The sequence below is a fragment of the Amphiura filiformis genome, chromosome 7, assembly GCF_039555335.1.
Source record: "Amphiura filiformis chromosome 7, Afil_fr2py, whole genome shotgun sequence".
NCBI lineage: Eukaryota > Metazoa > Echinodermata > Ophiuroidea > Amphilepidida > Amphiuridae > Amphiura > Amphiura filiformis.
The window spans coordinates 16,200,573-16,228,553 of NC_092634.1; the positions used below are offsets into that span (position 1 = coordinate 16,200,573).

Consider the following 27,981-nt stretch of genomic DNA (forward strand, 5'->3'; position numbering starts at 1 on the left):
TCATACCATAAAATTTGCCCCTTGATAGGTTCGGTAAGTAAACCCAAATGATCCATCTGCCTGCTGTATGTTACTCAACCAAGCCATGCCTTCACAAATCACTCTCCTATCAACAGTTATGTCCTCTTTTGCTTTGCAGAGTACTCGCAAAACAAACGATGTCAACCTGTGGGGTCAGAAAGTAGAATGAAATATATATTTGCGAGTATTGCTGCATAATCATAGAAAATGTAGGAGGAAGAAAGAAGAAGAAAGAGACCAAAGAGGAGAAGGACATGGAGAAAGAGGAATATGAAAACGAAAAGCAGAAAGAAACATGACAGAAGATGAAGAATGAGATGAAAACAATTATGATAATAATACTGTAGCTGATGGTACCAAGAATGATGACGATGATGACAACGATGACAACGGTGAAGAGGATCATGATGACCATGATGATGATATTTCTGATGATAATGAAAATAATAATTGTGATGATGATGATAATGACTATAAAATGATGATGATCATGACGATGACCACGATGGTGACCATGATCACAATGATGTTGATGATTATGATGATGATGAGGATGACAATGGTAATGGCACCGAGGATGATGTTAATTTTGATGATGGTGAAAAAAATGAAGATGATAATGATAACGATGGCAATGGAAGCAGGGAGGAAGTCAATGTTGATGATGAAGATGAAAACAAAGATAAAGGCAGTGTTGAAAATGAGGATACACAATAAAATAATGAGGATGAAAATTATGATCATAATGATGCTGACAACTATTGCTCGGGTGATAGGATGAGGAAGATATTAATGAAAAAGTACAATAGCAACAATATTACTAAAAATGATAATTATTTAAAGAGAAAACTGATGACCTACCAAGAGTTCGCTGGAGTGGTACTAAATGTTTTGAAAGCTCCATCTGGAGTACGGAAATTGTTTACCTCACGAGAATACCCTGGTTAAAAGAGAACTTAAAAGTAGTGTGATTAAATTACCGGAAGAAGTGATCATCAATCAATATTCTGATGCCTTTCGACAATGAAAAGCGAGACCGTCAAACTAGTGGGTAGAATTTGGTTTTATTTAGAAGAATCTTCTATTCAGTTTATAACTCGATAATGACAACAGCCAGCATCATTGCATGCAAATTAAATGAACGCTTGTTCTTTTGACTAAATAAAATTCTTTTTGCGTAAAGGAATGTATAGTTTAGAAAAGAATACACCTTTTTCCATTTTTCAGCAGCTATCAATTTTGAAAAACATGATGACCAGTATGGTTCACTGGAGTGCGGCAGTCCATTTTAACATTATGGTTTTTGTAAAATGCACACAATTCAGTCTGATTTTGAAGTTGCATGATTATGAAAGGTCGGTTCAAATAAATAGTATGCTTCCCCGAATAATGAAAAACTCAAGCCGCAGACCCAAGCCAATGCAAACTATGCTGAGAAATAAAATACTATTGCGATATGCGCTATAAAATGTGTGTGTGCCCGATGAAAAGCCATGTTCAGTAACCCGTTCAACCCGTTTATCGGATCAACTCCTGCATTTCTCATTTCATTTGGTATTTTTGAAATGAAACATTTAGTCAAAAAACTAAAGAAAACAGCAGTATTGAAGAAGCTGAAGCCCCATTCAAATACATGTAGCTACTTTATATACTGACAGTAGATAAATTTGCCTTATTTTTGTAATACAGGGCTAGGCTGAAACACTAGCAGGCTATGTTAGCACATCTATGACAATGTTAAAGGTACCACAATCTGAATTTTGATGATTTTTACGATCATCCAGTTGAGCAAATCACTGAATGGGCCTTTAAGCTGCGTTCACACATGCAGACAGGTAGGGTCGGTTCATAGTGAATATTCGAAGGCGAATATTCGGCTTCGAATACTTTTTGTGACGTCAAAATATATACGGCAACGAATAAAATATGATGACACGCCGAGTTGAATCGGATTAAATATCGCGCAACTGATAGCGAGATACTATTGATTTATATGAAAGGCTCGAGGTCACCTGAATATCGTTCGACGAATGATGATTTCAAAAATCCCCAATGAAAATTAACCTGCCCAGTTGTCAAATACGTCTGGATAGTTCCAAAATGGCTGATAACGAACTGAAAGAAAATGTTATGGGCGCAAGACTGCAAACCCAATTCTGCCATTTTTTAATTCGCGGACCTATTTTCTCAATAATTATAAAAATGCGACTTTTTTGGTGACTCAAATTTATGTATAGGCTTTCCACTTTTACTTAAGCTATAATTCGCCACTCTTTCTGATTAATAGAGAGATTGCGGAGAGGCGTTCACTGCAAACGCCATACGGGTTACGGATTTCTGCATTTTGCGGTAGAACGTCATAGTCCCGTTCACATCCAAACTAGCCTCCTACACAGCCAGTTTGTGTCGGTCCTAACGCTCGTCGTTCCTAGTATGTTCGTGATAGCCGCATAGAGTCTGAACCAAGACTACGTGTAAACGCAATTGCAATCATGATGGCGCTATGCTGAGACAAATTATCTAAAGATAATAGGAAGCACCCATTGATTCACCTTGGGTGCATCGAACCAGAGAAGATTATCTTCTTTCATCGAACTACTTTCCTCGGTATTGATATGCAAATACGACTGGCTGTATCTATAATGCTCTAAGCATTCAGTCCAGATTAGCGATATTTGAGTTTTGCGGGCTATTGGAAAATGAGTATAGGCCTATGTTCACACGTGTATGCTATTTGTCTAAATAATCTAAACAGAGTTTGGTGTTGGATGCCTAGGACTTCCTTGGTGTATATTATTCGAATAACCAGAAACAAACTCCATTATCATATAAATAATACCCTGTTTACTTTCTAAAGCAAAATGAAAATAGATAATCTAATATGCCTAGTTTGATTACTACCCAGAAAACATAATATATTACAGAAAACGTTAAATGTCGGGTTAAAGGTTATGTGAGGGTCAAGGGCATTAAAAGTTTTAATAACATTTAAAAAACCATTTGTTCTAAACTTGCTGATAAACGTTCTAACACAATAGACACTTAAATATGTTTGCCAAATGATATTTTACTATAGCATTTCGAATTTGGCTTAAAATGTTGTCGTATTATTTTTTCAGTATAACACGAGTTTTCGTGATTTTTATATAAACATACATCGATATGTTATCAAAACCACATGCATTATCATGTTTTAAAAACATTTTGGAGTTTGCTGAATAGTATCCATAAGCAAAACACTTTGACAGCTGTTTAATGCACAACGAAAAAGCAAGGCGAAAAATAGCGTTGCACGAACTTCTGTTCCCCGTCCCAAACAGACAATTATACCGCATTTATGCCGTAACACGACACAATCTTGCCTAAAACGCCTCTTCGCAAGCTGATTTTTGGACGGCATTTTCCACACACAAATGAATAGGCAATCTGCCCGTTCGAATTCGCGTCGAAAAAAAATCGAAATTTGTTCACTTCTTCTTGTCTATACGAGATCAAATTTTAACCCCCAAAATGGATTTTATTACATGTCGGACTCTACTTGTTCTATTAGGATACTTTGATTCGATTCATATTATGATAAACATAACATTTTTCTGTATTTTATAATGCGTTTTTTTGTCATTTTGGAACGTCATTTTTTGCTACCAACCGCAACGTAATCGCCTTACGGTAATTCCACGATTGACCAATTCACAATAGATTTCACCCTCTAGAGGGCATAATAACCGATTTTCGACTAATGTAGCTTGCCGTTCGCGTTCCCGTGTCACGTTTCACGTAAATTTCGCAATCTCTCTAATAAGTCTAAAGACCAGCCCAAAATACCTCAAATAGTTTCTGTATTTTACTGGAACTCATTAGGGTTACACAAATGGCGCATTGATTTAGTTGTGTGCCCCCTTATTAGTGCGGTACAAGCGTACCCATTTTATATGATATGAAAGTAAGGGACTGTTAAGACGTCCAGGAAAAGGAAAATGCCTAGCAGGCAATAGCATTCCAATGCTGTAGTGATGGTAAGTAATGTTTTATGCAAATAATATGATATTTAGGCTTTACAAACATAACCTAAATGTACAAGTGAATGTTTCCATATTAACGTAGCTCTATTTAAATCGACTGATGCAGAAAAAAAAGTCTAACTCCAAATTCAGATTTATGCCTCCACCCCGGTTTTACATAAATAATCATTTGGCCCCAGTTCTAGGTCCCCATATGCATCTGCCCCTGGCAGAGGATGTGTGAGGGTCTGGGGTGGTAAATCATTGGTTATTGATATAAAATGCGTTTGCCATGGAGGTTCACCCATTTTTGTCATTTTTTCCGCACTAGCGGAATTCTTGACGTTTTTGGCACCTATAAACGATGTTATTTTGGGCGGAATAAAGATGTAATGCGTTGTTATCAGTCAAATTCATAATTATAATTAATAATTAAGAGGGCAAAATAAGTAACATGTAGGAATGGATATATAGCGCTTTGCAATGAATATCTTCATAAACTATGCCGAACAAACAAAACCCCGAGCGTTGGTACCCTATCATTGCGTGTTCTTTTAAAAAAAATCTTGTTTATTTCTATAATTTGTGAATCAGGCATTAAAACACACTTAGGCCCTAGCATATAGGTCTACACAAGTTCGGAACGAGACTTTTTATCTTTTGACGCGTATTTCGGTCGAATGCCAAAATTGATTGCTCAATGAGTCATGAAATGAGAGCAATACTACTTTGATGATACCGATCTCAAGTGGATATCAGCCAATGAAAAATGTATTCACCGGAAATATATTTATGGGAGTTGAATTTTGTTGAACTCGACAGATATATATTTGGTGGGTCACCGTGGGTGGTCTCATATATAACACTTGTAAGGGCTGTCATATTTGTCGGCGCTTCAATCATATCATATCATATATTTATTTATTTATTTATTTATTTATTTATTTATTTATTTATTTATTTATTTATTTATTTATTTATTTATTTATTTAATTATTTATGTATTTTTGACTTATTTTTTGACTTATATATTTATTTTTTATTTATTTATTTATCTATTGACTCATTCATTTCTTGATTTGCTTTGCAGTTGAAACCTGCAAGAAGGTATGGGTCAACCTCCGTTGAGTTACTATTCAGGTCAGGGGCGTAATCAGACCTGACCTTCCGGGGGGGCAAGATTGAAAAGTTTCCCAATTTCTGATCAAAAGTTTTAGTATTTATGTTCGAGAGAAAGCTCGCTTGCCGCGAAGCGTTAAACGGGTGGAGTCGGTGGGGTCCAGGGGCAAAGCCCAGGCGGGGGTCAAGGTGGCTGAGCGCCATGAAACTCATGGTTTTTGGCATATTAGAAAATATCAGTTCAGAGTACAAATTTCACAATGAAAGTAGTAGGCCTATAGATCTTCTTCTCTCTTTCTTTCCCTTTTCTCTTCTCCCTTGAGTCCCTTCCCCTTTTCTCTTCTCCCTTCCCCCTTTTCTTCCCTCTTTTTTCTTTTCTTCTTTCCCTTTTTTCTTTCCCTCTTTTTTCTCTTCCCCTTTTTTCTCCTTTCCCTTTCTCTTCCCTCTTTTTTCTTCCCTCTTTTTCTCTCTTTCCCCCCTTCCCAATTTTTGACTCTTCTTCCAGGTTTTTGTGTCCGGGGTAGCTTGCACCCCCGGCCCCCACTGGTTACGCCACTGCTCCTATTTAGATCCATTTATACAGACATTAAATCATGACAATAGTTCAATGGAGTTTACCTATTATGATTTTATTAACTTCGTTAAAGAAATTCTCTAAATTTTGCTCACCTTGGTCAACGGGCAGTACTTGTTAATAGTCGGGCAACACTGTGAATTGTAGAAATATATCTTTCTCCGGTTCATAGTTTTATATTCGAAGCCGCATATATTTTGACGCCCAAAACGTATTCGAAGCCGAATATTCGCCTTCGAATATTCACTTTGAACCAGCCTGTAATATGTTGTTTAAGCTTATGTCCGATGCAATAAAAAATGTCCGCTAATCCCTCAGCGGGTTCGCATTAATCGGCAATAGCGCTAGATCCGACTTCATCAAGCTTATTACTGGTCACAGCTAACCAGAAATGGTCCATGACAAGCTGGAATCGTGTCGTAACCTTTGACCCAAATCGCGCGAAATGAGATTTTGTAAACAACGAGAAATCGATACCAAAATGACTTCGCCAATTTGGTTTTGTCTCGCTTTCATGCGTTTGCGGTAATATATCGTAGCAAATGGCGATGTAGATGAAACAACACCTCTCCTGCACTTGCATTATATTAATAATGCAGCTTTTCTCGAAGAGGAAGAGACACGGAGAAGCCGGCTTTGGTTATATATTTGGAACCGGCAGTTATCTCCGACAGCCCAAGAGTGCTGTCTACACGTAATTACTATTACCGGACACAACGTTATGACCGGACTTTAACCTGCTCGGCTTAGGAATAAATCGTCGGATATAAGGCACATTATGTCCGAAACAGTTACTTCCGACGCTCGTTCCCACTGCCACTTTTATCCGATACTATTACCGACGAAATTTAGGTCCGGTAATAAGTAATTTATGTACGACCGTGTGAACGCGACTTCACCCTAAGAAATTACTGACGTGATAATACATTAAAGTCATGTTCACACGGTCGGAAATAAATGGCTTATTACCGGTAATAAGTCACTATTGTCCGACTATTGTCCGACTCAGAACGCTACTGATCATCCTCTATTGTTATGCATAGTCGTGCTAAAATTCGATCCATACATGTTAAGTCAGAGCTGCTCTAAATCATATCTCATGTATTGTTTGTACTTCTGCAGTTCATATCTACCCAACAAGACCAAGATTGTGAAATTTGATTCAGTAGAACTGGGGAAATGCTCCATAATGCTACACCTACCTCTTAATTTAGCAGCTCAAATATCATCAATATTTACATGTCTTTAGCAAAAAAATAATGGTAACCAATTGGAGACTGCTTGCTAGTTGGTGAAGTTCTGGAGGGTCTAAAGATACTACCCAAATTGTTTAATATTGACTACGATGACATCTCAATGCCTACTTTTCTTAGGTTGTTTCTACTTTATTTATTTATTTATTTATAACATTCGGCCGAAGCAGGCTAAACCCAATAGTGCTCAGAGGCTACTAAATTTAAGGGATGCCTCCAGATATGACGGGACAGGAATATGCGAAGAGGTCCGATTTTAGAAGCAGGAGGAAAACCGGAGCACCCGGGGAAAAACCTGCGAGGACGAGCATGGATCGGCAACCAAACTCACATGTGGCACCGCGGGGAATTGAACCCGGGCCACAGTGGTGAGAAGCGAATGAGAAGACCACTACACTAACTCGCCCTCCCACTAATTTCTCTCTATAATATTATAGAGTTATACAGTAAGAAATAGCAAATAAGTAGGGATTTTGTGCAAAATATACTGCCTGGGCGAAACATGCTCCGATATTTCTGATATCAAGTTTTAGCACAATAGTAGTATGTACCCAAGTAAAATTTTCCGAGAGTTCCAAGTCGATTCGAGAAAAAGAGTGTTTTTCGCCCACACTAATATACACCTTTTTGCTTTAAAAATTAATTTTCTTGGTCAAATAAACAAAAATATCAAATAAAGCATACCTAGGCATGAAATTGTGTCTTTTACGGTAAGAATTCTGATTTTTACAGACCTGAACTTAGCCCATGAACTTTTTTGGGATTTAACTTTTTAGCGTTTCAAACTAATATAGTTCGCTGAAGATTCAATTCTATAAGGCACATCGGTCTATATATATAATAGTTCTGTCAGAATATCCGTTTTGATTTCAACTTTTTTCACTTGCGACTGCCAAAATGTCCAAAATGTCTCAGTACTTATAACCAGCAGAAATAATCGATATTTCTATCAAAATGATAATAGCGTTTAATTAAGCGAAGTCGAATTAAAACCAAATTGTCAATGGGGAGAAAATTTTTGGCCAGGCGTATAAATGGTTTTTTTTTACCCTTGTGTATAATATGGATTAAGCCGTTGATCCACTTGGAGGTATGCACATCAGTGATTTCAGATATGCGTTCACCTAGGTTAAAACAGGTGCAGGGTTATTGAATGCATTCATAATGGTTTTGTTAAGGGTTTTTGTTGTTGCTATGATACAACCAATCACTTGGCATAATTGTAGCTGGCAAATGCAAATGGGTTTTTGACTCACATCATGTTTTATCATCGAGAGATCAACGTCTACTGAAAAACCCACCCTCCACGCCCAATAAATGTATATGTTAAGTGAAAGTAAAGTAACAGTGAGTCATGTATAAGTTTACATGTTTTAGCGGAAAGTAAGTAAGAATAATCAATTGGTTTTAAGTTTTACGTAACTTTGAAAACATGTTTAATGCTAAATTATGCGGTTTAAATTAACACGAGCATTAAATGTTTTATCAGAGCGTTAAACGTTTTCAAGGTAATCATTTGAAACAGAAATATCATAATAAATGTCAAATGTTCACTTCCAATTCATGCATAACAATATAAGAATTGAAGTAAATATAATCAAGCCTTGCAGGCTTAATTGAAGTTCATTTAATGGCTTAACATGATTAATAAAACAGGTTATCATAACAAGTGGGGACACGGATAAGATAATAACTCGCAAGTCAGCAAGTGATTATAATTGTGAATTCAAGTTTAAGTCTAAAAGCTTTCAATTGTATATACAGAAATATCACAATGAATGTCAAATGTTCACAATATGAGGTAACTTCGAATTCAGGCATAACATAAGAATTGAAGTAAATATTATCAAGCCTTTGCAGGCTTAATTGAAATTAATTAAATGGCTTATGTTTAATAAAACATGTTTATCATAACAAGTGGGGACACAGATAAGATAATAACTTGCAAGTCAGCAAGTGATTATAATTTTGTATTCAAGTTCAAGTCTAAAAGCTTTCAATTGTATATACTTGAGCCTTAAACACTGCATAGAGCGGTCGTGTTAAACTAAGATGTCTCCCAGCGCAAAACACTGAGAAAAATGGTTCACAAAGGAAATGAGAACCAGCTGTATAGAAATAAAGTAATAAGTCAACAAGTTCAAAATAAGTTTGATATGACTTTGAATTCATAGCAAATTCTAAAGTCTGAAAATATGTAAGCTAAATAATTCCACAAAAAGAATCTTTCTGTTGGTGTCAAGTAGGCACTTTATCATAAAATCAAAAAGTAGCCAAAGTTAAAGAAAAAGCACTTTACCACTGTCTACCTTGTTTACTGCATAATCAAAAAACAAAACAAGTCAAAAATGGTTGTTGAAGTTAAAGACATAAGCCTGGTACATGTATGTCAACAGTTTCCTAGTCATTGTGGTAAATAAATACATGAAATGATTGAAGCAAAACTTTTCATGTCTATAAAAGAAGACGCATACGTGCAGTTATTTTTCGGCTTTCAATGATATTCTGCATTAATTATATGCATTTATGACAAATCATGGCAAATGACATGGTCATTATTTGAAATCGAATATATTTTCAATAGTAACTACATGTAACCTTTAATACATGTGTGTAAGTATGGAATTGGGTGTTATAAAATACACACGATAAGAATTCCAAATGGGATGGCCTTTCAATTGAAATTAAAATGCGCGTGATTGTTTTGTCTGCGTTTTGGGATCTTTTTGGGCTCAATTACAGCGCTGATTATGTTTGTCACGGCTTTTAGGCTTTTACTCCATAGGATATTGGTGCCAATTAGCGCAGATTATGTTCATGTTGCGTCAGGTTGGGTACTTTCCATGGAGTTGGAAATATGGTGCCAAGTAGTGCGGATTATGTATGTGATACATTATGTAAGAATCAAATATTCTATATATGAATGATAATAACGTCATAAAGAAATATTGTGCCTTTAAATATGCGCAGATTATGGTATTGTCTGGTGTAGGGGCATTTTTCTTTGGTATGAGATACTTAAGAAATCCCATAGCGGATATTCTTTATAAATAAACCAAATGATCTCTCGGTTGGTATAGAACATGACCACCACAAAAAGTGTTGTCTCCCATGTTTGTTGTTTTTGAGTTCATTGACAATTGAAAAATTAAAAAAAATCAACACCGAAATTCTGACAAAAGTATAGCCATGTATAATGTGCTTTAGAAAGTTGGGAAATATTTTTCATTAGCGAATTATGTTACTTTGAAAAGGAAAAACGCTGAACCGAAAAAGCTCATGGCACAAGTTGAAGCCTGTAAAAATCGAAAATCGAACATTAGAAATCTAAATTTCACACCTGAGTTTAACACCAGGACTTGATAAAAGTATACAGTACCAAGCATTATAGTTTTTTTCTGATATTTACTGAAGAAATGAAAAGTATCGCTTTTCATTTGACATGTTTGACAGAGAAAATTAATTATGAAGTGAAAAGGTGTGCCAAATAAAGTGACTGAGTGGGTCTTGTATAACAATAGCCATCGACAGACTAGCGTTCTGAGTGCATTCTTTGCCGGATTATATGGACTGATCCACAAATTTGTCACGGTGATTAAACCCAAGTAAGTATTTCAAGTCGCGTTATTACCGGACCTAAATTTCGTCGGTAAAGGTATCGGATATAAGTGGCAGTCGTCGGAAATAACTCTATCGCACATATTATTGTGCCTTATATCCGACGAAGCCGAGCAGGGTTACGTCCGGTCCACACCACATTTCGTCATACATACATTTTCCCAGCCACATTTCCCTAACATAATATGAAATTAAAAAAAAAGGAAATTTAGTTTGGCAGTGCCCCCCCCCCCAGGAGATTGAGCACCGAGTCCTAAGTTTAATTGTATATCATGACGTTATTTGTAAAATGATAATTGTTTCGTGGGGGAAAAAGTCATTGGTGGTGCGGCTTGTGTCAAAAATTGTAGACCACGAGCTATTTAGTTGCACGGGAGATCACCGGGTGTGAGAGGAGGACACTTGCATACCGGGAGCGTACCGGGACCAGCAAACCAAGGGGGCAGAATTTTCCAATCGTCCAGCTGAACCGCTACAAAATTACTTTATGGACATAAATGTTTAAATTTTATGCTTAATGTGATGCGATCAAGCAAAATCAGTCGGAAATCGGAAATATTATATTTTCAGTTTTTTATAGGATAGTAAAAAGCATTGAAAACCATAGAAATTGAACAACCAGTTCCAAAGATATGAGCAACTAAAAAGTTTCCAAAACAAGAGGAAAGAAAAGGAAATAGTTCCTTTGTTTGGCTATATCACAAAATCAAAGAAAGACACTGATTACAATTGTTGGTCAATTAGCCACGGGTATATGCCTCCTCCCCTTGCCCTCTCAGTTTGTAAACCTCTGCTCGCATATATTGGCACGGGTCATGTGCCTGTCAATAGACTCCCTTTTTGCTCTGCAAATCTGTCACCCAAAGACCCTTTTTTAAAAGCTTACAACAAATGCCAATATATTTTGTGTTAGAAAAGGGATGTGAGATTAGACGTACCATCTTCTATATTTTGGATTGCTTTCATCTCAATGTAGGCTGTATCTTTATCAATGGCCTTCAGGTACTGATAGATGTAGACATTTGTAGCTGTGTACATCATAGTTGTTTCCCCATCACCACTGGGTATAGGAAGGAATTCACCAATATTGAGTCCCTCTATAACTGCACTGGCCACAGGTCCAAGATTAATGCCTGTTAAATTGCATGGAGTCGTGTTCACACGGTCGAACATGTGACTTATTACCGGTAATAGTAACTTATTACCGGTAATAAGTGACTTATGTCCGACTGTGTGAACACGACTTGAGAAGAATTAAATCAGGGAAGTGAGATTAGAATACGGCAAAACTTGTAGCCATTGTATAGACGAATCCAATTTCACGCATTCCTATACCTCAGTGCGGGCAGTTATAGTTGGGTCCCCGTCGGCTCAATCTCAAAATGATGCGGCCTTGGAGGGTATTTTAAATTGCATTCTATCACCCGTATTACACGTAGACAAAAGAATGATGACAGTTTACAACACAAAAGAATCTAACATCGATTTTTATGCGGCTTTAATCCCCCCAATTTGGCAGTCACAACACTATTTTGGTGTTGAGGGGACCCAATAATGGCCGACCAAATCCTGACCATGACTTGGCTCGTTGGATTCGTCTATATCATAAATTATAATTAAAAAGCAAAAAGATAAAGATAAGCGTACTTGAAATGCTGCCGACTGGCGACTCACACGATCTGTCAATAGTTGACAACAGTCCGGGGCAACAGTAATAAGTCCTGCCAATATTTATGTACTTTTTATGGAATTATGCTTGAAACTATACTTGGCACACTTAATCTTGCAACTAGATAAATTTAACAGTAAGAAAAGCTCGAATGGACTGACATAATTATAAGAAATTGAGAGACCGAAAAAATCAGATCGAACCAGAGCAATCTTAGATTAAAGAGGTACAGAATGATAGTGTCTCAACAGGCAAACGTTGTTAACATTAAAGTAATAATGTGTGATTTTCATAAAGAATAGATTCCTATTTAAATGTTCGTTTTCACTGGTCACATTATCCCCTTTTAATTTTTAGCCAAACAAATGAGGTATAACGAAGAAAATCGCGATTTCATTCCGGCGCCTACAATGCGTGTACTACGCTCGCCGATCGTAACATATAATACTACACGGAGTATCGCGCTCGACGTGTGTACATGTGATGTCATTCACGGGAGATGTTAGCAAGCAGTCGATCGATGAACACTGTATAAAACCGGGTCGACCCGGTTTTAATATAAAAAGTTAAATTTTACTGTTATTAGAGCACTTCAGGCTTAGTATTTTACGCGGTATTTTAGTACACCACTGGGCATCATAGTTATGCAAAAAGTAGAAATTGAGGGCGTCGTTGTGAAGCAAATCACACATTATGGCTTTAACGCATGCATGTTGGGAGAGTATCTGTACCTCTTTAATCTGTAAGAATAACTTACCAATCAAGTTAACCTCGCATTTAGCTGTGATTTGTATAACATTATCAGGCATTATTAATCTCACAGTGTCAATCTGGTTTTGATTAGCATTATCATGCAAACCTGCAAAAAAGGAAACAACAAGATATACACTTAAAGGCCCATTTAGTGATTGCTTATCCGGACGATCGTAAAAATCATCAAAATCATGAATACAATTTTTGGAATATATCGTACAAGTACGAAGATGGACTTAACACCGTGTGGCAATTTAAAATATATTAAATTCTTAGCAAGAAATAATTAGAAGGAGTCTACAATACACTGAGAACTTTACAGTGTTGTGAGTAAGACATAAAAACTGGCTGGAATCAGCAATTTTCTCTAGTTATTTTCTCAGAACCATGACAACGAAGATAGGTAGTAATCAGATATTATCATGTACAGATCAGAGGTGGGTGGACAGGATATGAAGACACATGAATAAAAAAATAAATTGAGAGCAAAAAAAAAAAAAGGAAAAAGGAAAAAGGAAAAAATAGAAAAACGCCATCCCCGATCCCAGGGGCTAGATACTCACTCATATGTTGAAAGCTATTTACCACTCCATTGTCATTTTCATTTGGATGAAATTGTTGTCCAATTCCACTTGGGTCGAGTACGAAAGACAAAGACTGAACTTCACGGGTACCTTCCGGCTGGTTAAGAAGTAATTAGAGTAATATTACAATGGATATCAATATAACTCCGCCTTAAAAGCAATATATAGTACCATTTTTTACAGTTCTTCAAAATTGTTCGCCCTTTTTTCTTTACTAATTCTTTTTGCCGCCTTCTTTTTTTTGCTGCCCTTCTTTTTGCCGCCCCTTCTTCTTCCGCGCCCCTTCGTTTTTGCCGCCCCCTACTTTGACCCCGGGGGGCTGGCGCCCCCAAAGCCCCAACAAAATATGCGCATGTTTATGGATTTAAAGAAGATACTAAACAGAGAACTACACAGTCCAGTCTAAGGATAAAATTGAAATTTATGAAGGACTGGAGTCTGGACGGACCTTAAATACGTAAATCTTTTATAAAATAGGTACCCTTTATATCTGATTTCTGTGTTTTTAACACCCTATTCACGATACGTACGTAGTGCCTGGTCGTGAAAAAAGACACTTTTTACGTGAATTTTTGGCCACGCATGATACCCCCTTGTCAATGACCAGTTCCCCCAGGGCCACACCGACATCGCCTGGCTAATAATTATTTGGTGAAGCAGAGACACTAAAATGAATACACGGGATCGATACACGTGAATTGCTATGCACGATTTTGATATCAGACGAAAATCTTCGGATACTGGGTTAGAAAATGATGAATATCTCCCGCAAATGATTTTTTCTCAAGAAACCAGATGTGGTCTCATACACTTGAAAATACGTGTTGAACAGATATTATAGTCGTTACCGTGCGCTTTGAAAATTGGCCGTGCGCTTTGAACTCAAAATCTAACCAAAACTCGAATGTTATATTGCGTTGGTCCTGTATGGACTACGGCGCGCAGCAGGCTAAAGTCTGCTGCACTCACTACTCAGTGGAGGCAGTATACCGTAACCATTGACCGCAATGTCGTATACAAGCTTACTCACACAGCGAGAAATCAATTACCCCGGTTATTGTCAGTAGCCTTAGTCAGGTCACTTCGCTAATTATGCATCTCATAAGGTCCGAATAAAATGGCCATGTGGCTGTGGATTCAACCTACCATGGCGATTTCTACCATGAAGATATCGGGGCGATGTCAGTGTGCGGGCCGTGTGCACTTGTTACTTGTGCCAGGAGAGAAATTTTTAAGGAATTTCGTTTCGGACCGGATCAAAAGGGGTAAAATTCACCAGAGGTCAACCAAAGGTCAAAATGGGTCAAATTCTTAAACTCGTCCTATTTAAATCTAAATTAGAATATGTAATATTGATATGATTTAAAACAAAATGGAGGTCATTTCAAGGTCATCAAAGGTCAACAAAGGTCAAATTATTGAATTAGTTAGATTGTTATTTAACTTAATACCAACATTTAATTAGTTAGATTGTTATTTTTGGTATGTGCATATAGGATTGTAATCAGATTTAGCTTAAACATGGAGGAGTGGTCTGTTTTGGGGTCAAAAGGGGTAGAATTCTAAAGTTTGTACAATTTGAATGAAAATAAGTATAATTATGTGATGTTCATAACTATGATTCAAAACATGATGAAGGTCATTTCAAGGTCATCAGAGATCATCGAAAGGTCAAACCGGCTTATTAGATAGATTATCATTAGTACCGACATTTTTCACGATGTTGACAATTTTGTCTATAATAATTTCAAGGTCATCAGAGGTCATTTCAAGGTCTCGGCTTGACTTCGTAGCCTTATAAGGCTGCAATATATCTAGTTGTGTATTTGTCGCTTATTTATTGTTATACAAGAATGATTATAAATTAAATTCTCAATATTTAATGATGAAGGATATATTTATTCATAGTCAAACTATGCCATAGAAAACGCCCGAACATTGCGCAACAGCTTCTTAATTATTCTTAAGCCTCATTCAAATGCATGATCGTAACAAAGGGATGATCAGAAGCGTATTTGCCCATTGCATGGTTCCGGAACACTTCGGCCTTCGTTGTCCGGCCAAAGCGTTTTTAAAATGCGTAAAAACAACTTGGTTTTAATGCTAATTATTGCGTGTTCTTGGGAAGTCTGATTATCTTTATAAAATAGCAGGGTGGGCGGGTTTTCGCCGAAATATTTTTTATGTAAAAAGTGAAGCATTCTACGTATAAAGGAATATATGAATATTAACTGCACAACATGTAGAACGATTCGTGATACCCAATTGTGGTACATTTGGTGTTGTTTAGGAGGGGGAGAATTTTATTTCAATTTTATTTACGTCAAAATATTTTTTGAATTTACTGAAAATAGACGCTCAAAAAATGATGAAAAATCTATGTAATTTTTACATAGAACCCCGATAAAGATTACTGTATCGTTTTTATGATACTCTGATTTTCCATTTTCTAAAAACATCTTGGGGGTTCTATGTGGAAATCCTGAATAAACCCAACGTCTATACTCCGGGGACTATAGGCCTACAAGAAAATGGCAGAATTCCGATACATTGCACGGACAGATTAAAGTTTATTGTATCTATACAATAAACACATTTACCCCCTGTGAAATAGACTAACCCTGGTCCAAGCTTGTGCTTGGACAAATCAATATGATTGATTTATTGATTGGTTGCATAGTAATGGCTTGGGGGCATGAATAAGTCATGGTGTGTGTCAGGTAGGGAGAATTGGTCAGACAATCAACCCGGGATGGGCTCATGTCAGTTTGGCGTCGAAAAAAAAAAAAAGTGAGTCGGATAACGTACAAATAAATATTGGGCAAATTATTTGTGCCATGAATAATTCATACTGTCGGGTAGAAAGAATATATCAGACAATGAAGTACTTGACTAGGTAAGAAGTGAGGGCACCCAGACCATATATAGTAAATAAAAATTTTATATTGGTTTGGTAATCAAACATTTTGGCTAGGGTGAGGTTTGTGCCTTCAATAAAAGGGGTGCCTTGGAGCCAGGGTTTTGGAGAACTGAGCAAGGAAAAATTTAAAAGGGGTGCCACTGCCACATTACCAGATTAGTTAATGCACCGGTATTTAAAATCTATGGTGAATGTATAGGTAATGCATTTATAAGATTGACAGGGTGCATGTGATCATATAAATATCCTTTTTCAAGGGGAGAAATATTTTTCCTTTGTTGAATGAATTCAAAATAAATTTGCGGAGCGATCACCCAACAGGGCAAAAAGAGGTCAGAGGTAGAGGGTCGGTGGTTCATGAAATTTGGGGGTGACCACGGAAACTGGACAAAAAACGTCATGGTAAATCCGGGTTCATCAGGGTTCAAACTGGTAGGACCTATAGATTTTGTAAGTTCATGAAATTTGGTTAGGGTTAGTTTTGGATTATTCGGGGTCAGATCGCCATAGGTTGTCGCAGGATCATGAAATAGATTATATTGGTAATCCAACTGTTGGATTTCAGTTGTGCAATACTGGATAACAATTGCATGGTATTTCATTTTATGACTTTTGAAGCTTGTGGTGCGTCACTCCTCCCTAATGATTACGTTCAGTCAGGGTGAAGCATGATGAGCCTAATTTCTTTTCTCAGCATTCATGGTTCATAAGTTCAAGGTCATAATGTAGGTTAGAAGGTACAGATTGTTGGAAAATATGGGATTGGAATTTGAGGTAATTGGAGAGCAAATAAGATATAAGGCTCAAGGAGTTTGCATGGAACTTGGGGAAATAGAGGAGCAGTCAAAGTCATAATTTCTTGGGTCAGGCTTATCAGGGTCACCTGAAGACATTGTATAAAGGTCAGATGGTCATGCAACTTGATAAAAGGGGTTCCAGCAGATTCAGGCAATAGATAATAGTATCAGGTGTTTACGGAGCTTGGTAAAAAGAGGTACGTAGCATAGGAGGTTAAAAATGTTCAAGATGTTGGCTTTACTCATGGTCATCCGGAGTCCAGTACGTAAGACAGGGGAAATGGGAAAGCGACAGGATTTGGGTAGTAACATCAAGTGAAGTAGTCATTTGGGGGATCAATGGGAGGTCATTCAATGTTGGTATTCATGAGGCTCGGAGAATGATCCCATTGAAACTTAACAATTCACCGGGGAAGATTTCGGGAAGTTGGGAGCATATCAGCATTTCATCAGGAAATTCCTGTCCCTCTCGTTAGTAGGATAAGGAATTTTGTGTAGCAACAGCGAAATGAAATAGGAATTTTGCATAGCGGTAAGGTTGACCGGCAAGTTGCTTCCCAGTTTCTGTTTTCTGTTTCTGATTTATTTCAGGTTGAATCAACATATTGATGCTCGCAGTTAATAATGGAGGCTATGTGACATGGATGATATAAAGAATGATATAATACGTTCTGGACATTATTTGGACCATTTATACCACATCTAATGATATATCCGAAGCAAGATTCTGGCAGGACAAGACGAAGTGGGACGGGAACACTTTCAGTGTACAATGCGGACATTATGTATTTTAAGGGCACATCTATTGCAAAAACAAGTTCATCTCTATTCGAGGAGAATAATTATTAAATTACAAGTTGACACTTGTTGCAACTTTTTATGCATGTTTCTCCTGAAAAAAGAGAAATTGTGTGGGTGAAGTTCGTACGTGTTCGTCCCCCGTTTGAAGCGAAATTAATTTTCAAGGTAGCCGGCTGACGACGTAAGTAAATGAAGCGGACACTATATCATGCTCTCATTTAATACTTGTGTAACACAATCACAATCACTTGCACAAGTTTGACATTAGCAACATGGTTGCTGCAACAATGAGTTGTACTAATATTTACCATAACAATGCTGCATAATAATATCCAGACTATTTTGTTCTCATTTCGGAAACAAAGCCTCACACAGTATTGTTACTATGCGTTTGCTTTGTAATATTTCATCCAACTGAAACTATAATAACTATAGCATTGCAATATTGCACAGGGAAATCAGGTACACGAGTTTGTGGACTTAACACGATTTATATGCTAGTCTCAGATTGATCACGCTGTAATTATTTTTTTAAAAATTTTATCAGCCCAAATATTTATTATGATATTGATAAACATATGAATTGGAAGATCGCAATTGGCAAATATATAAGAAGAAAAAAAAAAAAGTGGCTGATTTTATCCATATTTAAAAAAAAACCAAAAAAAAAACTTTTAAAAATTTGTAATACTTAATTCAGAGGTTTTGTCTGTGAACAACAGTATACATTATGTGCATTGAGAATGTTTATAGTCCCTTTTGGCAAAGCAGGCACAGTCATTTCATGACGTCAACCTCTTTCTAGGTCAAATCTGTCTCCTTCGAATGAACTCATCACTTAAGTTGGGTTTTTTTTGCAGAATATAAATTTTAAGTCTTATTTTCATTCTCAAAATATTAGCTTGCCAATGATATGATGTTGTCTGAGCAATATATATGACCATTGAATGCCATTAATTATATCGTTACAATGGCCGATAATCTCATTCTCTGGGAACCAATGATAGATAATATATAGATACTGGTACATGCAAAGTTGCCATATTGTGTGTAATTATTGAGTTAGGCACCGCAGGTAGCCTAACTCGCTAGTATGTTCATGTCATTTCTATCGTTTATTATATGACTATTATACATTGAGTGCTCTACGAGCTTCTACGCCCTTACAACGATCACTGTTATGGAGTCAATTTACTTTACTTCATTTCCTGGGCAGTAGTACTGGGCATAGATACTGGTATGCAAAATGGGTTGGCTTGGCACGAAGTTGGCAGCCAAAGCAAAGTTGCCATATTGGTTTTAATTATTGAGTTAGGCACTGCAAGTAGCAATCTCGCTAGTATGTTCTTGCCGTTTCTATCGTTTATTATATACATTGAGCACGCCCTTACAACGATCACTGTGTTATGGAGTTAATTTACTTCACTGCACTTCCTGGGCAGTAGTAGTACTGGGCACATTTGGAAATATTTGCCCAGCTAATTAATTAGTGAATAAAAATATATCCATTTGAGTGCCTTCTGCGAATTGACGAAAACAGCATTTTGCTTGTTATGTCATCAGGAGTGGATCGCACTGGCTCAGGTCGGGGCGTCAGTGGAAGCTTAGGATAAGCTGTTGCGCAAGCCTTTAAGTCACCAGCATGTATCAATGTTCAAGGGTGGGAAATTGCATGGGTGTTGTTTCATAATAGGAGGAATTCAATCACCAGGGTGCCATGGGGTAGTAAGCCAGGGGTCATCCTACGTTCTCATTTTTTCTCCCAAAAATACTATTAAATAGAGGAGTTTTCGAGTTTTCGTAGCCCGCTGCTACCAAGATTGTTTTTCTTAGGCCCAAGGCCTTAATAAGTAAGCCTATGTACAAGTATAGTACATGTTGTACATAGGGGGAGGATAAACTCGGTGCACAAACAAAAATAGGCACAGGTTTGGCTATTATTCGGCAATATATATACTGTGGGCAGCTTGTACCTCTTCCTTATACACAAAAGGTGTCTTGTTTAAAGGTGTCTTGTAAAATTTGAGATACATTAAATCTCAAATATCCTTGTGTTTGTCAATGACATCAAGGGTGCACATTTTCAAGTGATTTCTGTAAGGGAATTAAGCTGTCAAAAGGGATAGCTAGGGTTCATAAATCACAATTGAAAAAAAAAAGGGGGGGTTGGGCAAATTTCTGTGCCATAAATTTGTTTGGCGGTAAAAAAGGGACAGGGCCACAAATTTTATCTTGAATCCAATTATATGAAAATAATTGGATCACCATAGGTAATTGCATAAGTGTTTACAAATAGTAATAATTCGTAACTAATAAATTTGAGAAATAGTGCATGAGAAGTTGAACGAAATATGTCAAATAGCCAGATTACTTTCCTGAATGTTTCCGGCTTCAGGAAAGTAGGATTAATGTATATGCACTTTTCTAAGGAATTTATATTAAAGGATTGACTCAATAAATGTATGTAAACTTCTAGTCCGGCTGCAAACACCATATTTTGGGGGTTAGATGGTTTTGCCAGTTAAAGTTTGTTTTTTTGCTGGTTATTGATCTTTGAGTGGTGTAGAAAAAGATTCCGTGGGATGTAAAATCGTCACCCTTGGGCAATCCGAGATATTCAAGATGGCCGCCACGTATCTCTGAAATAACATTCAAATGGTGTTTTAGTGACAAAAGGTATCATACCAAATAACTATAGTGTTTTGGGCATTTAAAGTTTGTTTTTTGCTGATAAATGATCTTTGAGTGGTGTAGAATAAGATTCTAAGGGGTGTGAAATTATCACCCTTGGGCAATCCGAGATATTCAAGATGGCCGTCACGTATCTCTAAAATAGCATTCAAATGGTGTTTTATTGACAAAAGGTATCATACCAAATACTGTTCTGGGCAGTTAAAGTTTATTTTTTGCTGATAAATGATCTTTGAGTGGTGTAGAATAGGATTCTAGGGGTGTAAAATTGTCACCCTTGGGCAATCCGAGATATTCAAAATGGCCAATTCGTAACTCTGAAATTGCATTCAAATGGTGTTTTAGTGACAAATGGTATCATACCAAATAATTATAGTGTTTTGGGCAGTTAAAGTTATTTTTTTTTGCTGATAAATGATCTTTGAGTGGTGTAGAATAAGATTCTAGCGGGAGTAAAATTGTCACCCTTGGGCAATCCGAGATATTCAAAACGGCCGATTCGTAACTCTGAAATAGCATTCAAATGGTGTTTTAGTGACAAATGGTATCATACCAAATAATTATAGTGTTTTGGGCAGTTAAAGTTAGTTTTTTTGCTGATAAATGATCTTTGAGTGGTGTAGAATAAGATTCTAGGGAGTGTAAAATTGTCACCCTTGGGTTAATCCGAGATATTCAAAATGGCCGACACGTAACTCTTAAATAGCATTCAAATGATTTTTTTGGTAACAAAACAAATAATTATAGCGTATTTAGTGCGCATTAATGGTATTGTGGGCTCAATATGTAATATATGCACGTAGATTATGAATTGACACGCTTCAGTGATCCCAAATTGCATGATGGCGTCCCGTGAGTTGTGTAATGTATGCTCAACATATTGAATGGTTTGCATAACATATCATACTCATGCGTTTCTTGTTATTTAATTTAATTATTCATAACCATTTGCATACAGTTTTACCTATCTTTCAGACCATTTTAACAATAGAATACACTGGTCAATTAGATTGAATTAAAAATCATTACATGTGTATATATTGTCATCATGAAATATGTTCTTTAACACAAATACCTGAGAATTATAGCTGTATGACACTCTTTGAAAATACACTTTCAAGGAGTGTGGAGATATAATGATTACTGTTCCAAGGAGTAATTTGAGTAATAGCCCACATTTGTATGGACTAAGGTCGAGTTTTGAAAATGACAAACTGGCCTATACGTAGTATACAGCGAGAAAACATTCCAACGTGCGCAGAAAAAAGACAGCATATTTTCTTCAGTCATTTAAAAAAAATTGAAACAGAATGTATTTCTTTCAATTTATCTTCACATACCGATACGGGAACGAATGTAATGCTCATCGTTGCTCTCTGAACAATGGGCCAGCACGTATACAAACAATCATCAATGCAAGCAAGATTATGAGTATGACTTGTATGTCAGCTTATGTCCGCCTGAAAAATGATCACGCAAATTTAATATTGGCAATTATGTAGAAGATGGCTCTACCCAGTCCGCCAAACGACTACGTTGATCTTCCTCCACTTTGACTTCCAGGAATACTAATGTGGGGAAGTGTGTGAACGCCAAAAGATTCAAAGCATCCAGACAGATGGAAGCTTGCATATATGTACATATCTACACATGAACGTTATGCCAAAATTTGAGTATCTGATAGCAAAATGCGCGATCGTGGTGAAAGCTAGGCAAATGAAATCAGAGAAAGTTTAGAAATCTCTGTGAGTGATCTTCTCTATGAGGGAACTATGCATCACAGAGATCCTGTGCCTGGAGGAAGAACAGATGATTGTGTTTCAATTCAGTGAGTGTTCCAGGCTAAAGAGGAAATAAAACCAGGAAAGAAACTTTATTATTTTACTGTTTTTAGTGACAAAAGCAATACACGCTGTGATGTTGCAGCATCTGAAGAAGATGCAACTGACGAATTATTCCTAAAACATGCTGTAGATATCCTATCTGGTGATAAGAGTCGCATTTGGAAACCTGCTGAATTGTATCAGGAATGCTGCACACATTTGGAAATCCCATTAACTCGTGCTGATCGTAGGTGACTCAATGAAGAACTCCAAACAAACTTTGCCGAAGAGCTTCAAGTTCTTTCATCACAAAGTTATTCTAGTATTATCGTATTCCGTTGTAACTTTAACGCACGTGAAATGTGAAGTTATAATGAAACTGTTATAGGCAGTAGCATCCAAAGAGTAGCCAAACAGATAGTACGAGAGTGCAAAGACATTCGCAGTGTAAAGTCACAGTACAATATCCCTATCGACGAGGATTTGGCTGAATAATCAGTATCTGACATGCTTCAGTTTCCTCGCCGAAGTTGAAGAAGTCCTTGTCAGCTTTACAAAGTCCTGTGCAAAAGCAAGCAATGCAAGTGGCATTGGGTGTCTTACTCAGAGATTCAAAGATGATTATAAACCATCTGTTCGACTACCGGGTTACATGTTGCTATAATGATCGGTCCTACACTTCCAAGAATTTCGGCTGCAGTTGCAGGCGCTATTGATATTAGTCGTCAAGGAATTGAAGGCGCTCAGCTCAGGGAGGATTGGTACAAGTTGGGCAGATACAGATATCAGGTCAGAGATCACCAAACGGAAAGCTGTTAACCCCGAGCTGTCACTATACACTCCCTGCAAAAGTCTTCCAAAAAGTGTTATATTTCTACCTTTCATTTCGGTGGTGGCCATCTTGGAATTTTTATGCGATTGTAAGGAAGTAAAATGTCAAACTGGATCTGCTTAATTCTAGGGTGTACATTAATTATTGTAAGAAACAAAATCTGGCAAAAGAACTTATGACGTTTAACAGCGGCCATTTTGAATTGCGAGAGTGTCATGTTTAAAACTGTATATAGTTTATATTTAAAGCATCCAAAAGGAAAATAATTTACACAAAATACTTTAAGTTATCATTTATTATGGTACCGCTAGTGAATAACCGAGCTTAATTTTAGTATCCATAGCGGCCATCTTGAATATTTCTAATTGCCCAAGGGTTACCATTTTACATCCCCAAAATCTTATTTTGTACCACTGAAAGAGTAATAATCAGCAAAGAAAACTACTTTAACTGGCAAAACCATCTAACCTTGCTCTGCCACCGGACTATTCTCTTGAGAAATTTTCTCTTGAAAAGTTAAGCCAAGTTTGATGTATTGGAACGGTACCCTTTGGGTCCGTATTTTATTGGATGTTAAATCCAAGTCTGGTTTACAAATAAATGGAGATACTCCTGACGGATATGCCAGCAAAAACTTTTGAGTAAAATGTGCCTTATTTCATTTGGGGGTAATAAAGTTTATTGTATCTATACAATAAACAAATTTACCCCCTGTGAAATAGACTAACCCTGGTCCAAGCTTGTGCTTGGACAAATCAATATGATTGATTTATTGATTGGTTGCATAGTAATGGCTTTATGCAAGAGCCAATGGGTTTAGTGACTATTGTTTGAAGTAGCCAATGGGAAGTGGTCAATAGCCTTGTGATACTGCCCAGTTGGTCAGGGATTAGGCGCATTTGCTATCTGTCATGGAAAGGAGTAGGTTTGGTCTCCAATGTGAAGAAAATTTTTCCACCCACCACACCCAAAAAATTAGGTCATATCCCAGTATTCAATACCTTTGTGGACAGTTACTTAGGAGCAGTAGTTGGCTAGGAAGGCTTCCATATCGTACGGGATATAGAGGTACATAGACCTAAGGGGTATTGCGGTCTGCATTTTAATGATAGCTACTGGGCATGGGCAAATTACCAGGAAGAGGGCGGTAGCTGACCAAGGGAGAGGATTCAAGAAGTGCACATTTTAACTTCTCTTGGGGAGGTTAGGCGCATTTGGGTATACAGATCTAGGCGTTCAGGAAATCCCTTTAAAAAGGGCTCTGTAGCTAGCCGATTAATACATTGCTGTTAACTTCTTTTTAAGAAGTTGGGCCACACTTGCCGAGTGTGGAAAGGGCTCGAGAATACCCTGGAGGGCCCCGTATCTTACAAGAAATTAATTTGGGTTAACTTCTCTGCAAGAAGAAGAGTTGGGCCACACTTGTGTGTGTGTGCAAAAGGGCCAAGGAAATTCCCTGGAGGGCCCCGTATCTTACGAGGAATTAATTTGGGTTAACTTCTGCAAAAAGAGAAGTTGGGCTACACTTGCATGTGGGCAAAAGGGCCAAGGAAATTCCCGGGAGGGCCCCGTATCTTACGAGGAATTTGTGTTAACTTCTTTGCGACACAAGAAGTGGGGCCACACTTGCGTGTGTGCAAAAGGGCTCGGGGTAATACCCTGGAGGGCCCCATATTCATTCATTAATTCATTTTCATTCATTCATTTCTTTCATGCATTTATGTATTGTACAAGGAATTAACTCATTTTCAACTCATTCATTTTCATTCATTCATTCATTTCTTCATTGCATTCATTTATGTAACTTTCAAGGAATTAATTTTGGTTAACTTCTCTATGATAAGAGAAGATTGGGCCACACTTGTGTGTGTGCCGGGGGCCCGGGGAAATTCCCTGGAGGGCCCGTATCTTATACAAGGAATTAAGTTGGGTTAACTTCTCTGTGAGAAGTTGGGCCACACTTTGTTCCGGAGAGGCTCCGTACTTTACGGATAAGTAATGTAGGCATGGGCTCGGGAAATTACCGGGAGGGCCCCGTATCTTACGGGTGAGTAATTTAGGAATTGGCTCGGGAATTAACTTCTATATGATAAGAGAAGATTGGGCCACACTTGTGTGTGTGCAAAAGGGCCCGGGGAAATTCCCTGGAGGGCCCGTATCTTATACAAGGAATTAAGTTGGGTTAACTTCTCTGTGAGAAGTTGGGCCACACTTTGTTCCGGAGAGGCTCCGTACTTTACGGATAAGTAATGTAGGCATGGGCTCGGGAAATTACCGGGAGGGTCCCGTATCTTACGGGTGAGCGGACACTGTGTGTAGATGGGAACAGACTCTGTATTTACGGGGAAAGTAAGACTATCCAGGTCAAAAATTGTGGCGGTAAAAAAGGGACAGGGCCACAAATTTTATCTTGAATCCAATTATATGAAAATAATTGGATCACCATAGGTAATTGCATAAGTGTTTACAAATAGTAATAATTCGTAACTAATAAATTTGAGAAATAGTGCATGAGAAGTTGAACGAAATATGTCAAATATCCAGATTACTTTCCTGAATGTTTCCGGCTTCAGGAAAGTAGGATTAATGTATATGCACTTTTCTAAGGAATTTATATTAAAGGATTGACTCAATAAATGTATGTATGTAAACTTCTCTTGAGAAATTTTCTCTTGAAAAGTTAAGCCAAGTTTGATGTATTGGAACGGTACCCTTTGGGTCCGTATTTTATTGGATGTTAAATCCAAGTCTGGTTTACAAATAAATGGAGATACTCCTGACGGATATGCCAGCAAAAACTTTTGAGTAAAATGTGCCTTATTTCATTTGGGGGTAAATACCATGCACGATGCAGTCAAAATCGATATTATGTATGCTATAACCGAAAGAAATGTTGGAGTTGCCTATTGCCAAACCCGCGATTTGGTAGCCAAATTTGGCGACTTTTGAAGATTTTCCCCGCGACTTCTGACAATTTCCTGTCCCATAGAAACCAATGGATAAGACAAAATTTGAGCGACCTTTCAACATTGGCTCCCGCGACTTCCGATAGTTTCCTGCCCCATACCCAGCAAACACAAAAACGTTTTAAAAACGTTTTAAATAAGTTATATTTTGGCTTTTGTTTAGGTAAAAAACGTTTTAATAACATTAAAATGTCGGGTTATATAAAGGTCATGATAACATTTTAAAACGTTTTGTATAAAAACACACTACAAAAATATTTTGAAATGTTTTCAAAAAATGTTATTGTAAACTATTTTTGCAAACATTTTTGCCAAATATTGTGTCAATACTTAAATAACATTATGTTGAAATATTAGAACCCAGCAAACACAGAAATGTTCTTAAAATGTTTTTTTCAAAACCTTTTAAAAACATTTAAATGTCGGGTTATATAAAGGTCATGAAAACGTTTTTAAAACGTTATTGAAGATATTTTGGGCAAACATTTTTCGCAAAATATTTTTCAACTCCCCAAAATAACATTCTGTTTAGAATGTTTTGTATCAAGTTTTCAAGAATGTTTTTGGAATGTTATTAAAACGTTTTTATATCATTTATATAACCCGACATTTAAACGTTTTCTGTAAAACATTTTTGTTTGCTGAGCAGTAGATTATCAAAAAATGTTTTTTAAGGTTATGAAAACGTTTTATACTCTTTATATACCCTTTACATAACCCGACATTTAAACGTTTTCTGACAACCTTTTTTTAACCTTTTGCGAATGATGTCGAAAACGTTTTGTGTTTGCTGGGTAGAAACCAATGGTTTTGGTAAAGAGAAAAAATGGGCGACTTTTCGATTATTTGACCCGCGATTCGAGCTGAAATCTTTTGGCAACCCTGCCTATAACCTATACTGTATGGCTACCAACAACTCGTGTGGTCCAATGGATTAGCGCGCTGGACTTTGAGATTCTGTATGCAGCTGCGGCGTGGGTTCGAAGCCCATCTCTGCCAAACTAAGATTCACTTTTTTTTTAATTTCATATTTGGGAAATATGACTGGGCGAATTTATGTATGGCGAAGAGTGGTGTGGTTCCGGAATGTGCGAGGAATGCCTCGATATGGCAGCATGAATGGAAATTGAACCAGTCATATAACATTGCGTAAAGTTATGTAATTCTTCCTTTCATATCATGCCAGTTCTTGGCTCTCCTTGCATCATGGCGGAACCGTGCAATAGGCGGATATAGTGCCTGTACTCACCACGACATGCAATGTCTTCATCACGGCGTCATTACCATAAGCTGAGAACATATAGATAGTGATGACGTAATCTTGGATCTCAACTGGGATCACAATGAATGAGAATGACTTGGCTTGTCCTGCTTCAACAACGCCCTCTTCTGTTACAAATTCACCACGTCTCGCATTAGAGCACAGTCCTTCTACACCTACCATCTTAACAGTAACCTGCAGTTGAGATTATAAAACAGGTATTTATAACGTACGACTTATACAATCAGCAAGTGGATCTGCAAGTAGATCTCTGTAACGTATGGTTCTTGAGTTAAAA

General features: G+C 37.2%; 1 protein-coding gene across 1 annotated transcript; it reads right to left on the reverse strand.

Moving 5' to 3' along the window:
* LOC140157675 (alpha-2-macroglobulin-P-like) lies at positions 1-27,866 on the reverse strand. Its single transcript, XM_072180915.1, has 5 exons — positions 27,707-27,866; positions 13,013-13,114; positions 11,525-11,719; positions 883-961; positions 1-166 (listed from the first exon to the last, which is right to left on the reverse strand). Exons 1-5 carry the CDS (start codon positions 27,864-27,866, stop codon positions 1-3), a joined length of 702 nt encoding a protein of 233 aa, XP_072037016.1.
* Positions 27,867-27,981: the final 115 nt, after the last annotated feature.